Source organism: Phlebotomus papatasi, chromosome 2 (assembly GCF_024763615.1).
Source record: "Phlebotomus papatasi isolate M1 chromosome 2, Ppap_2.1, whole genome shotgun sequence".
NCBI lineage: Eukaryota > Metazoa > Arthropoda > Insecta > Diptera > Psychodidae > Phlebotomus > Phlebotomus papatasi.
Window position 1 is genome coordinate 80,548,064 of NC_077223.1, and position 13,715 is coordinate 80,561,778.

The window sequence follows — 13,715 nt, forward strand, 5'->3', positions numbered from 1 at the left end:
TCTGGAGTATGTAAAAACTAAAAATTCATGAAAATTCGAGGAACAAAAAAAGTGGCCGGAATTGCAAGCTGGCCGGAATTTGGCACACTTACCCTAATGCGTGTAAAATTTTCTTTCAATTTTAAGATTTGTTTTTCTTTGACAAATGTGTGATTTCACAGAGAGAAATCTGAAAAAGTTAAAATAACATTCCGGAAATGTTTATTTTACCCTGCAGTATTGATCCGAAATCGGTGTAAATATTATGCTTTTCAGGTGTATTGGGGGTTAAAGTTACCCTTCTTCATGTTAATTTTACCCTTAAAAAGGTGTAAATTTAACGAAATATGAAAACTGACGTAGTGATTCAAGTTTGAAGGCAGGACACAGATGTCCCTTCCGGAAGCGTCAGTGGAGATGGATTCAATCCAGAGTAAAAATACTCAGTTTCCCAAAGCTTTCGGCGTACTGCACGCCTTCCTCAGTGGCTACAGAGAGGATTTTTTTATTACATAAAATACATTGTACAAAAAGGGAAAAAACAAGGTGAGCAAATCTTTATACACTTACTGACTGAAACAATTTGTTCTCCGGATTTCGTTAAAATTATAAATGTTACACCAATTGGTCGGGGGGAGAAGAAAGCTGACAACTACAAATTGATTTAAAAGAAAATGGAGCGATTAATAATCAAAGATCTAACTAGAAAACCAGAAAAAATTAAAAATTAAAAATACCATGGATCTTCATCACAAGAGAGACAAAGAACTACTGGGGACAAAACAATTAACGGAATTTACAATTTAACGACTTTTCAATTTGAAAACCCTGGAAAGCCTATTGGGAGATGAGTTGGTCTAAGAGTCGGGTAACCCCGCATAGATTGCATTTAGACCAGCAATGTCATCTCTTTTGTTACATACATTGTTTATGTTTTTCTTAATGTGTAACGCTTCTAACATCATTCTTTTAGAATATATGTTGTGCTTGTCCAGAATTCGTGTTGAGTCAAAATCGAAAATATCGAGCACAACATATATTCTAAAAGAATGATGTTAGAAGCGTTACACATTAAGAAAAACATAAACAATGTATGTAACAAAAGAGATGACATTGCTGGTCTAAATGCAATCTATGCGGGGTTACCCGACTCTTAGACCAACTCATCTCCCAATAGGCTTTCCAGGGTTTTCAAATTGAAAAGTCGTTAAATTGTAAATTCCGTTAATTGTTTTGTCCCCAGTAGTTCTTTGTCTCTCTTGTGATGAAGATCCATGGTATTTTTAATTTTTAATTTTTTCTGGTTTTCTAGTTAGATCTTTGATTATTAATCGCTCCATTTTCTTTTAAATCAATTTGTAGTTGTCAGCTTTCTTCTCCCCCCGACCAATTGGTGTAACATTTATAATTTTAACGAAATCCGGAGAACAAATTGTTTCAGTCAGTAAGTGTATAAAGATTTGCTCACCTTGTTTTTTCCCTTTTTGTACAATGTATTTTATGTAATAAAAAAATCCTCTCTGTAGCCACTGAGGAAGGCGTGCAGTACGCCGAAAGCTTTGGGAAACTGAGTATTTTTACTCTGGATTGAATCCATCTCCACTGACGCTTCCGGAAGGGACATCTGTGTCCTGCCTTCGAACTTGTAAATTTAACATTAAAAAATGTTGATATATTTTTACACCTAAAAAGTGTTAAAGTTATGAGGAAAAATGTAATCGTACCCTCTTTTTTTCTCAGTGTTTGACAATAAAACGCGCTGTCATATTTGACAATTATTTAGTTTAAATTAATATCTCCAATTGTCTAATCGTACAAAAGCCTGAAGTCCACTATTGGTATCTAATATTCTTCAACTCTGCAGAACTTTAATTACGAGAGTAAAATGGGCCATCGGAAGCAAAAGAAGTGAAAAGCAATCTAATTAATTGCTTTATTGTGACACGGTGAAAATTTATAAGACACTTGTACACGCGAACAATAGATTGCGAAAGGAAAGAGCAAATCTGCGAGCTGTAAGGAGTAAACAGCAAAATCCTCAATTGATGACATTCTCCATCAATTAAGAAGTGGCGCAATTGATACCGACTCTTAATGACTTCCTTCCCCCGCCCCATTCACATCCACACCAATTTCATCTCAGCATAATTTATCACAATTGAACGCGTGATTCTCAATTCAATGCATCCAATCTGCACAAATTGCACTCCCAGTCCCAATTCCAAAACACACACGTGTTCAGTCTGCCTAGCATCCTGATCCCCAGATTGAGCCACCCAAAATAAATCCCCTGCAGCATGTCCCACAAGTTCTGATCCATCTGACCTCGCTGTGACCTCCGCACAAGGTCGTCATTCGCTCAGTGGGTCAATTGAATCATCTCTCTCACATGAAATTCCTTGGGAGTCTTATTAGAGCCACGTGCCATCGTCATTGCGCACTTTTCTCCTACAGCCCAGCCAAAGTGGCGACAGACGTGAAATCACTAATGAGGAGACTTTATGATGTCAAGAAGACTTTTTTTTCTCGACTATCTCACCATCGCGGAATAATTTGCACCTTCAGGGTGAGTGGAGGTATATAGCATACCTGAAGGTATAGTGTAATACCTGTTTGAGGTGCTGAAAAGTCACGTTTGCGGAAAAATGAGGAGAATTTTCAATTTTTTCCAACACACCAAGAGATGTTCCGTACAAGTTTAAGCATTAGCACATGATTACAGGAACTTGCTAAATAATGTAATGGACTTTAGTAGAGATGTCTTTATCTCAACTTATAGATAGATGCATAAGTTGGAGCTTGGATTAACCAAGGACGAAGGTATCAAAAATTTAAGGCCAGAAAAAATCTTTTTATCAGACTACACTCAGTTCCGGCACTAGGGTAAGTGTGCCAAATTCCGGACAGCTTGCAATTTCGGCCACCTTTTTTGTTTCTCGAATTTCCATGAACTTTTAGATTTTACGTACTCTAGAGATTATACAATGCAAAAGAATAACAAAAAATGTAGCTTCGCCAAAGGAGATGACATATATAAATATGAAAGAAACATTTTTGGGAAAACCATGAATTAAATTTCGTTTTGAAAACCCATATATGTGAAGTAATTCAACGATTTTGTACACACAAAACATACTCTCTGTGGTAAAAAAGACGTTACTTTTTTCTAATTGAAAAGAACTTCGTCCTTCTTTCGCAGATAGATAAATCCTCAACATGTTGAATTTTTTGATCGTTAACGAAAAATAGAATTAAAATTAATAATATTAGTAAACATGTAAAGCAATGAGACATAAAAATATGATTTTTTTTCCACTATTCGTAAATAGGAAAATGACACGACTTGATCAATCAATTTTTAAAATTTAAGAAAATACTTTTTAATAATTTTTATAGTAATTATATATAGATTATTTTTAAGACACTTTGATATAATGATACGTAAAAGAACCTGTTATTTGGTATATTTGTAATAATTGCAATGCAAATATAATACAGTGATACCTATATTTACTATATTTTTTATCATCATTTAACTACAAATTAAAGTTTTTCAAATACAAGAATTCATGAAGAATTATTTAGCTGTTTTTGTGAATTCAAAAAGCCAATAAAAACTTCAGAAGTTCAGAAAAAATTAAGGATTTTATGTTCTTAAGGGGTGAGACACACTACGCAAAGTATAAAGTAAATTAATCTTCAGTAAAAACGATCATAATTGTGACAAATTGTGCATAAAACCCGCACAGCTTAAGTTAAAAATGTTGTCTCAGAACCGGCACTGGTTCAGCATAAAACGGTTAATATTGTGTTCAAATTGCGCACAATTTAAGCTATAAATGATTTCACTTGTATGTAATGCACTCATAGTTTCAACACAAAAAGGATAAATTACAAATAAAAAACACACAGCTTCAGCACAAGAAGGTTAAAATTGAATATAAAATCGTGACAGCTTCCGAACGAAACGTTTAGCAATTTTGATCATTTTACTCGGATTCTGTGCAGATTTTGCTAAAATCGATACAATATCATAATATTTGTATGAATTTTTGAGTTTCTTTTCCAAATGTGTCAAGAAACTTTTGGCCGATAAAAAATGATCAACTTTTGGAAATTAATTATTTTTGTTATGGAATAAATTTAATTAATTTCTATTGAATGTAGGAAATGTTTGCAAAAAAAAAAATTGAAATAGTGTTTTTTCTACCGTTTATCCATCTGGTTTTTCGAATCTTTGTTTCTTTGTCAAGAAACTATTGGCAAATATGTTAGAGCTACGCTGCAGAATTTTTAAAGAACTTTACCGCAACTACTAACTCCGCTAGGTAGGTTTCCATGTTTAGTATTAGTGTAGCATTAAGTCGTACCATTGTGCCAAACCTATGATTTTTCGATATGTTTTAGAAATTAGATGGACATACTTTAAAAATTTGAATTTGAAATGAAAATTTGAAAAATTTTTGTTTGGTTTCATGCCATTCTAGAATTACGTTAAAAAAAAACGTAAGTGCCCAAATGTAGGAGTTCACCTAAATAAAATTATCGAAGACATCAGAGAATCTGTATCAGCAAAATAGTCTTAAGTGACTTGATCTAAAGTTTTTTTGAGCACTTTGGCAAGGAGTGTCTTGATGGAAAAATCTGTGGTTAAAGTGAAGGAATGAAGGATAAACTGAAGCACTTACCTAGTTACAATTTTAGAGTAGAACTCCTTGGATTTGTCAATAGTGACGAGAAAATGAAGCATGTCTGTATCCGGCGGTGATACCCATTTCTGTGGCATTCCACTCTGCTGGACACGATCCTCGGGAATGGCTGTTTTCTCATTTGGCAAAAGAGTTGGTGTTCCACAAGATTTTTTCACCTGTAAACAAAACATCAAACGATTTTATGTAGTGTCTCACGTTTCACGTTGCTGGGATGGAAGAAAAGTGTTAAAACTGTCACTGCCGAAGATGGGATTCATTGCAAAAAAAAAGAAGTCTCTTCTGCTCCTTCATGGCATCAAAGGAGAGAATCGTATGAGCCTTCTTCCTTCGAGGAGATACATTTTACGGGGCGCCAATAAATACTTTTCAAAAGAATTCCAAAGTGTCTTTTTCTCACAACACAACATCAGCATTCCACCCTATTCATTCGGATTTCTTCTTATGCCTTTCCTCTTCATTTTCCTGTTTCTCTCCATAGCCTCATTATTTGGACTTCATTCTTCACCTTTTTTTTCGGGCCCAGCACAGAAAGAGGAGACCCCCAGACATTTCATCAAACACCCGCTTGAGATGAACAAGAAGAGAGGCAGGGGACAACACAGGAGAATAAAATCACTGAAATTGTGTGGCCCACAAAAAGAAACAAGACCAACATAGACATTTATGACTCCAACTGAACATAAAAATAATAAACGACTTCATACACCGAGAAATTCTCTCAATGAAAGAATCCTCCTCAATCTATCCCAGACAGGTATTCAAACAAGGTGTGTCTCCTGCAGATACCACTACTCCATATAAGCATTCTTCCTCACGGCAGAGCGCCATCCTCATCCACCCAATTTATATCGACATGTCCCCATAGAATTACCATTAAAATTGCATACTTTGTATAGGGTTACACACCTAAAGCACGCTGCACTCCTAAAACTTTATGTTATGTAAACATGAAAAGCTTGCATTTTCGTGATATACCAATAAAATGTTTTTTTATTCCGATTTTTGCTAAGTAATATGCCGATCTGTCGATTTCTGGCCAAATTGTGCCGATTTGTCAATTTTAGCTCCAGATTGGCCATTTTTTCTGAGCGCCACTAATACTTGAATACTGGTTTCAGACCTAAGGCTTAGCCATATGGCTCAACTTCTCTAATTTCTTATCAATCAGGATTTCTTGGAAATATATCACTTAAGATTGGACAACATAGGCAAGTGATCCATTAAATTAAAAAAAAACAAAAACAATAAAATTGATTACAATTTTGAATTTCGGGATCATCGGGAACTGGGCTAAACCTTAGGTCTCTAAAGCCTGCCTAAACGGTTCACTCTGAGAGCCACTTATTCACCCCTTAACAAAAAGCAATTTTAGAATTTTGTCTTAATCTTTTTTAGTCAATGGCTGTTAAAATACTTATTACATTTAATCCTGAAAACAGTTTTAGGCAGGGGGTGACATTAGCTCTGAAAAATGCGACCGGTTTTAGTGAATTTTTTCCCTGTTTTCGTACACATTTCACGAGATATCTCCAAAGTTACATAGGTTACCAATTTAGAGTTTTCGGTTGCCTCTTCGTTATTAAATTGGCTTTTATTTTGTATTAGTATTTTTTGCTAATTCATTCTACAATGACAGAAAACAGCTAATAAACTCAAAAGTTTTTTCGGCTCACTAGAAACATATGGGAAACATAGGAAATGTCATGCCCCTGGTTTTAGGTATGATTTTTTCTGCTTAAATTTTCCTATTATGTCTCTAAATTATTTTTCTTTTCCTTTTACAAAAACATAATTTGACTTAAGGGGTTAAGTGGGTCCCGAAAACGAAAAACAACATATCTTCTCTATTTTTATTTTTCAAAATATTAAAGAATTTTTGATTGCTCTGAGGCATACAAAAGTACAACAATTAAGCTATATTTTCTGAAATTTTAATTTACAAATTTTAAAAATTCAATCGTTGGGTCATGATTTTTGGAGCCCTTTAAAAAAAATCAGAATTTGCGGTTAGCACGACTACTCCGAGTAGATTCATCTAAAGTAAAAAAACATAAAACATTTCCTGTTAGCTGATAAGTTAAGCTCATGCTTGACCAAAAGATTTTCATTATTTCCCTCGGTTACAACTTACAGAATACAAAACTTGGTGTTAGCTGTCCCAAAAAAGGTCATTTTTTGTATAAAATTTTACTATAGAGACAAATTTATTTTTTACAAAAATTCTTCGTCTAAGCACGAGTTTAACTCATCATCTAACAAAAATATTTTATTTTTTAGCTTTTGATGAACCTATTCTGAGTAATAGTGACTACCCGAAAGCCTTTAAAAAAAAGGCTTCGGAAAATCAGGTTCTAACTAGAAGTTTTTCAATTTGTAAATTCAATTTAATTTTCAGATGAATTGTTTCTATGCATTGTTTTTCATTAAAAATTATTTGAATTCAAAGATTTTCACTTAGTTATTGATATAAACTAATACTTAGCCCACCAAAACATGTTCAAACATGTTAAATAACATAAATGTGGTTGCTCAATTAAATTTGAATTCAGCAAATTAAAATGCTAAAATTGCTCATTAATTTCAATTTTTTTGCAGTTAAACAAGTAGGGGAGACTGGGGCAAAATTTGTCAAAACGAAAATTTCAATATTCACTATTTTCTAAAAAAAAGAGACTGAGGCTTCAAATTTTTATTATAGATAGCCTTCATGAACCTTCTTAAACTTAAAAAGTTTCAAGGGATTCGAGGAAGGATTATGTAAAATAAAAACTAATAAAATTTTGAGCCCTATTTTTGGAATATTTGGCTTACAGAAAATATCAATATCAATACTGATTAGCTCAATTTAAGCACATTTCTCGTTAAGATAGAGAAAAATAATCTTTGACAAAGTTGTAGAGTAATAAATTTCCTAATAAAAATATGTATATTTAATATTTTTAACGTTTGCGAGAGTAAAAAGTCACAAATTGTCTGAAGACTGACAAAATTTGCCCCAGCAATTTTAAGGATCTCCACAAAATCGACTTTCAGAAAATGATTCGAAAATCACATTTCTTCGAGATAGAGGAAAATAGTCTTCTGCAATATTGTAGAGCAGTGAATTTCTTATAAGAATACGCTGATTATAAAACGTTTAAGTTTTCTCAGAGCTCGTGAAAGAATTAAAGGGACAGATAATCCTAACCGGCTTATGTAGGTGAGATTCTTAACGTGAGCTAACTCGGAGTGCATGCAAATTCGATTTAGAGCTGAAGTTGGGAGACGCCATTCAGTTATCTTGAATCAAATTCGTGAAATTATACAAATTTTGTATTTAAACCAAAATATCAAGGATTTGGATGAACTGGCACAAAAGTAATATATGGGTGAAATGTAGACCAGAATGTACTCTATAATTTTCCCATAGAACATGATCTCATCGATTACTCAGAAGCCAAGATAATCGAGGTTTTTTGTTTCTTAACTCGTTTTTCATCCAGAGTGCCCCAAGTGTTCATTTGTTGAACTTCAACTATATCAAAGAATTGTTGTATTTTGTGGGACTTTCCATTTAAAACCCTATTTTAAGTGTCTTGGTGGAGTAGAGGCAGTCAAATTGGCATCTGAGTGATTTCAAAGCGTTATTATGGGAAAAATCAATTTTTTCACACTTAAACGGCAAAATCGGAGTGATAGCGTAGTCTGAGCGGAAAATGATGTATGGACGAAATGTAGAGACAAATGTGCTCTACAATTATGTCGAAGTAATCATCAAAATCGGTTCAGCGACAGTCGAGATAATTGAGGTTATGTGATATTGAAATTGGTTTTTCGACTGTGGCGCCCCTGGTGTTGGTCCCACGAAGTTCAAATATTCTAGAAAGTTGTAGCATTTGGTGAGACCTTTCGTATAAGCCCTCATTCATCAAAATCGGTCACATAGAACCGGAGATATGATTTTTTGAATTTCATGAACTTTGACCCCTCATATCTCCGGTTCTATTGAAACCACAGCGCACATACGCACCATTTTGGAAACGTCCTAGACTGGACTATAACATACTAAAATTTGATTAACTTGCACAATGCCGTTTTTGAGAAAAATGTCTTTGAATTTCGATGAATTTTGACGCTATCACAGCGCCACCTGTGGTGACTTTTTGAACTTCCGTCTGAAAGTGCTCATCGATACGAAACCAAAAAGGTAAAATTTATGTCGATATGTTAATTAGAACCGGAGATAGAGGCCGGTCAATGTTCGAACTTTGACCCCTTATAGCTCGGGTCAGGGGTTATGGATCGACTTAAGGTTTTTTTTGTTTGATAGGTATAATCAACGGCTACAACATACTAAAATTTCAGCCCGATTGCATAAGGAATTTTTGAGTTATTTAACTTATAAGATTTAAAAATTTTCTTTTTAATAATAGCGCCCCTAGCGGTGGTTTTATGAACTTATGATGTTAGAAGAGGAAGTGGCATTTCACGAGAGCTTTCCAAAAAGCCCTCATTTTTTAAATTCTGACAATTAGAACCGGAGTTATGGCCATTTTAAGAAATTTTTTTTGGACCCTTATAGCTCGGGTCAGGGGGGTCGGGGGACCTTAAGTTTGGTATTGATGGAAAGCTCTAAGGCCCAGCTATAACATACTAAAATTTGAGCCCACTCGATGCCATAGGGGCGGAGCTATTGAGAAAACAAAAAAGGGGGGTCTTCAAAATGGCGGAAGGAGGGGTGGGGGGTGGAGGGTCAATGCACCATGTTGCAATTTTCATACGATATTTAACCTTTGCCGAAAACCGCAAGTCGATATCTTTTTTAGTTTAGGAGCTATTAAGCTCCAAAGAGCGGCCGGACGGCCGGCCGGCCGGCCGGGAACGTAACTTAGCCCCCCATATATTCGTGATCAGGAAGTGGCGAAACACATTTTGGCCAAGTTTTAGCGCGATCGGAGGATATGAGATTTTGTTAGGATTATAGTAGGTGAGATTGTTAAGAATCTCACCTAATATGCGTCTTGACAAGTTTGTCCCAGTCTCCCATAGCCTTTTAAACCAAATTGTTCTTATTAAATTTATTTACTCGTAAGTAACTATTATTTGTGGCCATAAAATAAAATAAGTACAGTGATTTGTGATAAACTTGTACGCGATTGGGGCTTCAGTATCGGGACAAATTTGCTTAGTTCCTCCATAGCAATTTAAAGGAAATTGTTGTGTCAAGAAATTGCAATTGGGGATCTCTTCATGAGTCACCTTGCTTACAACCCTTTCTTCTGGATTTGGGGATTCTTTTGCATAACGGATAAGTGACTTATAAGACATTTTTAAGTACTATTACACATTTTCCGGAGTCATTTACAATCAAAAATCTCGCAGCACTATTTAAAATTGAGCAAATTTCTTGCGAAATGTGCCCTGGCTGTGAGAATTTTCAAGTAAATTCTAGAAATATTATAATGCTCAATTGGCTCAATTGAATTTAAAATTAAATTGTGAAAATCCTAGTGTCATAGCACCGTAATGAGTGAATTTTTAAAATTTGTTAATGAGAATTTTTAAAAAATATAGCTCAAATGATGTATTTTAGTCTTCAAGACCTTATTTAACCCTTTAAGACAAAGATCCTTACAGATTTTCAGAAATACACGTCAAAAAGAAACATTTTGAAGTCGACTGCCGGAAAATCACTGGTGTATCTGATACGATTTGCTTTACAATGTAAATTTTTACCTAAATTTTCCAGAATTACTAAGAAATTAATAAAATAAACACATTCTTTTTGGTTCTTGATCATTCAAACTAAAATACACGAATTTAGGAAAAGTCCACAAGGTGTTCCAAGTTATTTTGATTACTAATCCATATTTTGATGCATATTTATGAGAATAAATTATTCAAAAATAAAAGTACAACTCTAAATATGAGGAGAAAATCCAACTTGAGAAAAATTTAATTATTGAGTTGAAAAAAGTGCTCACGGTTAAAATATAAGCAATATTCTCATGATTATTTCAACTCTTATGCAGATCAATAAGATTTTTCAGTCAGAAATTTGGAAAATTAGCCTCTTTAGAATAGCTTCACCTTCGTCTACTTTCACCCTACAAAACATGTTTTAGTATTTTTATATTTTCTTTAAATAAATTTTCAACAAGCAACGTGAATGTTCAACTTTAAACGAACTTTTTAACATACGTATTAAAATTGTCCTCTACCTCACAAGGAATCTTGAGTCACAGACACATTTCACTCCTGATAACCTTAATGCTTTAATTCTGAATAATTAATGTAAGTCTCCCAGATCAAGTGTTGGCCAAAAGTCCTTGCTCCATGTTGAAAGAATTAGAAACTTTTCAACTTTTGCTCATCAAAGACCCAAAGTCTCTGGATTATTAATCTTCCCCTTGGCTCTTCTTCAATTTCACTTCTTCTCATGGAAATTGTCTCTTTGAAGTGTTTGATTGAGGAGTTCACCTCAATTTTTCAAGCACCAGAAAAAAAATGAGACGATTTTTTGCCCTCCTGTAGCAAAGCAAACAGACTTGTTTAAAGGTGAACTGAGAAAGACCTTTTCGGGCGAGAATCAATAAAGTTACCGACAAGGTGAAAATCACCCTCTGACCAGAAAAAAAGTCTGTCGCGTCTCTTAAAGAAATATACAGAAGATTTTCATCTTATTTTGATTCATTAATCAAATAAAGAATGTTTTGTGTTCAAAAAGCAGAAATTCCTTGTTGTTTGCGTCAGAGTGAACCGTATGTTTCTGACAAAACTTTTCCCATGCCTTATATTGTTTTTCATTCTTTCACACACTTCTTAGCCAATTGCGTCAAGGATTTGTCTTTTGGCCAATGAGATACAGAAGCTTTTGGCGAGGATGTGTATAACCAAAAATGGATTTTAAGAAATCCATAAAAAGGAAAAGTGTCTTGGATTAAGGAGACTTAATACTGAAAATATAGTAACTTAACCGATTTTATCTGTAGGGGAGACTGGGGCAAAAAGTCACAAAACGGATATTTTATTTTTTTACAAGCTACTCGAGTGCTTGAAAAATTTCTAATTAGTGCAGTTTTATAGGAAATTTACCGCTCTACAACTTTGTGAAAGTAATTTTCCTCTATTTTGTAAGGAAAAAACGTTTATCGAGCCAATTTCTAAAAGGTAATTTTGTGACTATTCTCAAAAATGCTGGGGCAAATAGTACCAGGCATTGGGTATTATCATATTTTGATTCGCTTCATTACAGGCTTCCGTAAATTTGTAAAAATATCTAAAGGACATATTTTCATAGAAAATTTATTCATCTACACCTTTGTAAAACACCGTTTTCCCTGTGAGAAAAGTGAAAAAACGAGAAAAGCGCTTTTCAAGCTATTTTAGAAAAAAGACACAACTGCAAATCGTTTGACCAATGCAAACAACAAGCAGCGAGACATGATAATGACGTTTCTTTTCGCCGTGAGACATCAGAAATTGCTTCGTTTTCTTTGTTACTTTTTGCTCTATACCTTTTGTTACTTTTTACCCCAAGTGGCCATTTTTAATAAAAGGATTTCTGGAGAAAAGAACTTTTGTGAAATTCTAAAATAGATAGCGGATTCGTATTCAAAAAATCCAAATTATTTAGAAAATATTCACCAGTGCATCAATTTTGGAAAATAAGTATAGGTCAGAGGTGTGCAAGAAACCGTTGAAACCAAATTAACGTCAAATGAAACATGTACGTCAATGGTCAAAACGCTACTATAACAAACTTATTTTGACGTTAATTCGGTTTCAACGGTTTCTTGCACACCTCTGGTGTAGGTAATAATTGTTATTTTCTGCAAGGAAAATATTTCAAAAATAGGGCTAACAATTAGATATATTTTTTTTCTAAATTCCTCGTTCGGATTCTAAGAAACTTACGACATTGAAGAAGGTCTATGGAGGCTATCTATAGAAAAAAATTTGAGCCACTATCTTTTTTACCTTGGAAGATATTGAATTTTGAATTTTTCGATTTGTGACTTTTTGCCCCAGTCTCCCCTACTCTCGTAAACTTGATTCCACCAGAGTCTAATTAACAAGAGTAGTATAGCTTAAATGCAACTGCAGACATCCCTGGTGTTCTCTTCACGATATATATTATCAAATTTCTAAATATGAAATATATGTCCCACTTCATAATAGCACTATTATTCTGAAAGACTTTGATAGATGAAGACGAAAATTAAACTAAGGGATAAGTGCGTAGAATCTCAAACCTTCTATCAAATGACAAGCAGTGCGTTTAATTGGATTTTGATAGCTTTTGCAAATACCAATTGAGGACTAACCTTATTCAATGCCATTTGATCCCAAAATCAATAAAGCCAATAAGCCAGAGGCACAAGCCCTGATTCTAGGAGTCTATTTAATGGAATGTCCCATCCTAAGCGATTCATGCTTGATTAATTTGTGTAAACATCCCATGGAGAGTAATGTTAGTCTGTATAGCCAACGGTGGCATTGTGGTGAAAATTCTCCGTGGGATAATCACCTGGATTTCCACGTGAGAACCCATCGGGAGGCATATGTCCAGTGAATGATCAGCTGCACACGCACTGTTTGACCTGAAATACCTATTGACTTTGCCAATTAACAGAGTCCGCGCGGTAAATGATAATTCCCAACTCACGATTCATCTCTTCCTCCTATCCCTTTCGTCCAATGACCAGCTCCAGCATCTGGTCATTCTGTGGTTTCAACCAGTACTTGGATGCACTTTTAATTAAGATACTCTGAAGGTTCTTGAGTATGCTGTGAAAATTGATGGGATGCAAGAGGTGGCAATGAAGTGATACCACCAACAAATTGCCATAAGACTGAGATATACACGATTTCCTATGAATACTGAAAAGTGTGATATTTCTTCCCTGGATTTAAACTAAACCCGACACTCTTCCAGTCAGGTGGACACATTTAAGCATCCTCACATTTTATGCTGAAAATTTCAATTGCTAAGAATTTGCACTTTGCACAGGACTTATATTGTTAGTATTGAGATTGGAATTC

The 13,715-nt window shown here is 34.5% G+C and overlaps 1 protein-coding gene across 1 annotated transcript in view; it reads right to left on the minus strand.

Moving 5' to 3' along the window:
* Positions 1-13,715, minus strand: part of LOC129804614 (division abnormally delayed protein) — a 255,512-nt gene that overhangs the window by 12,123 nt on the left and 229,674 nt on the right. Inside the window, exon 6 of the mRNA XM_055852103.1 lies at positions 4,668-4,846. Coding sequence (XP_055708078.1) covers positions 4,668-4,846 — 179 coding nt within the window. The remainder of the gene's footprint in view (positions 1-4,667; positions 4,847-13,715) is intronic.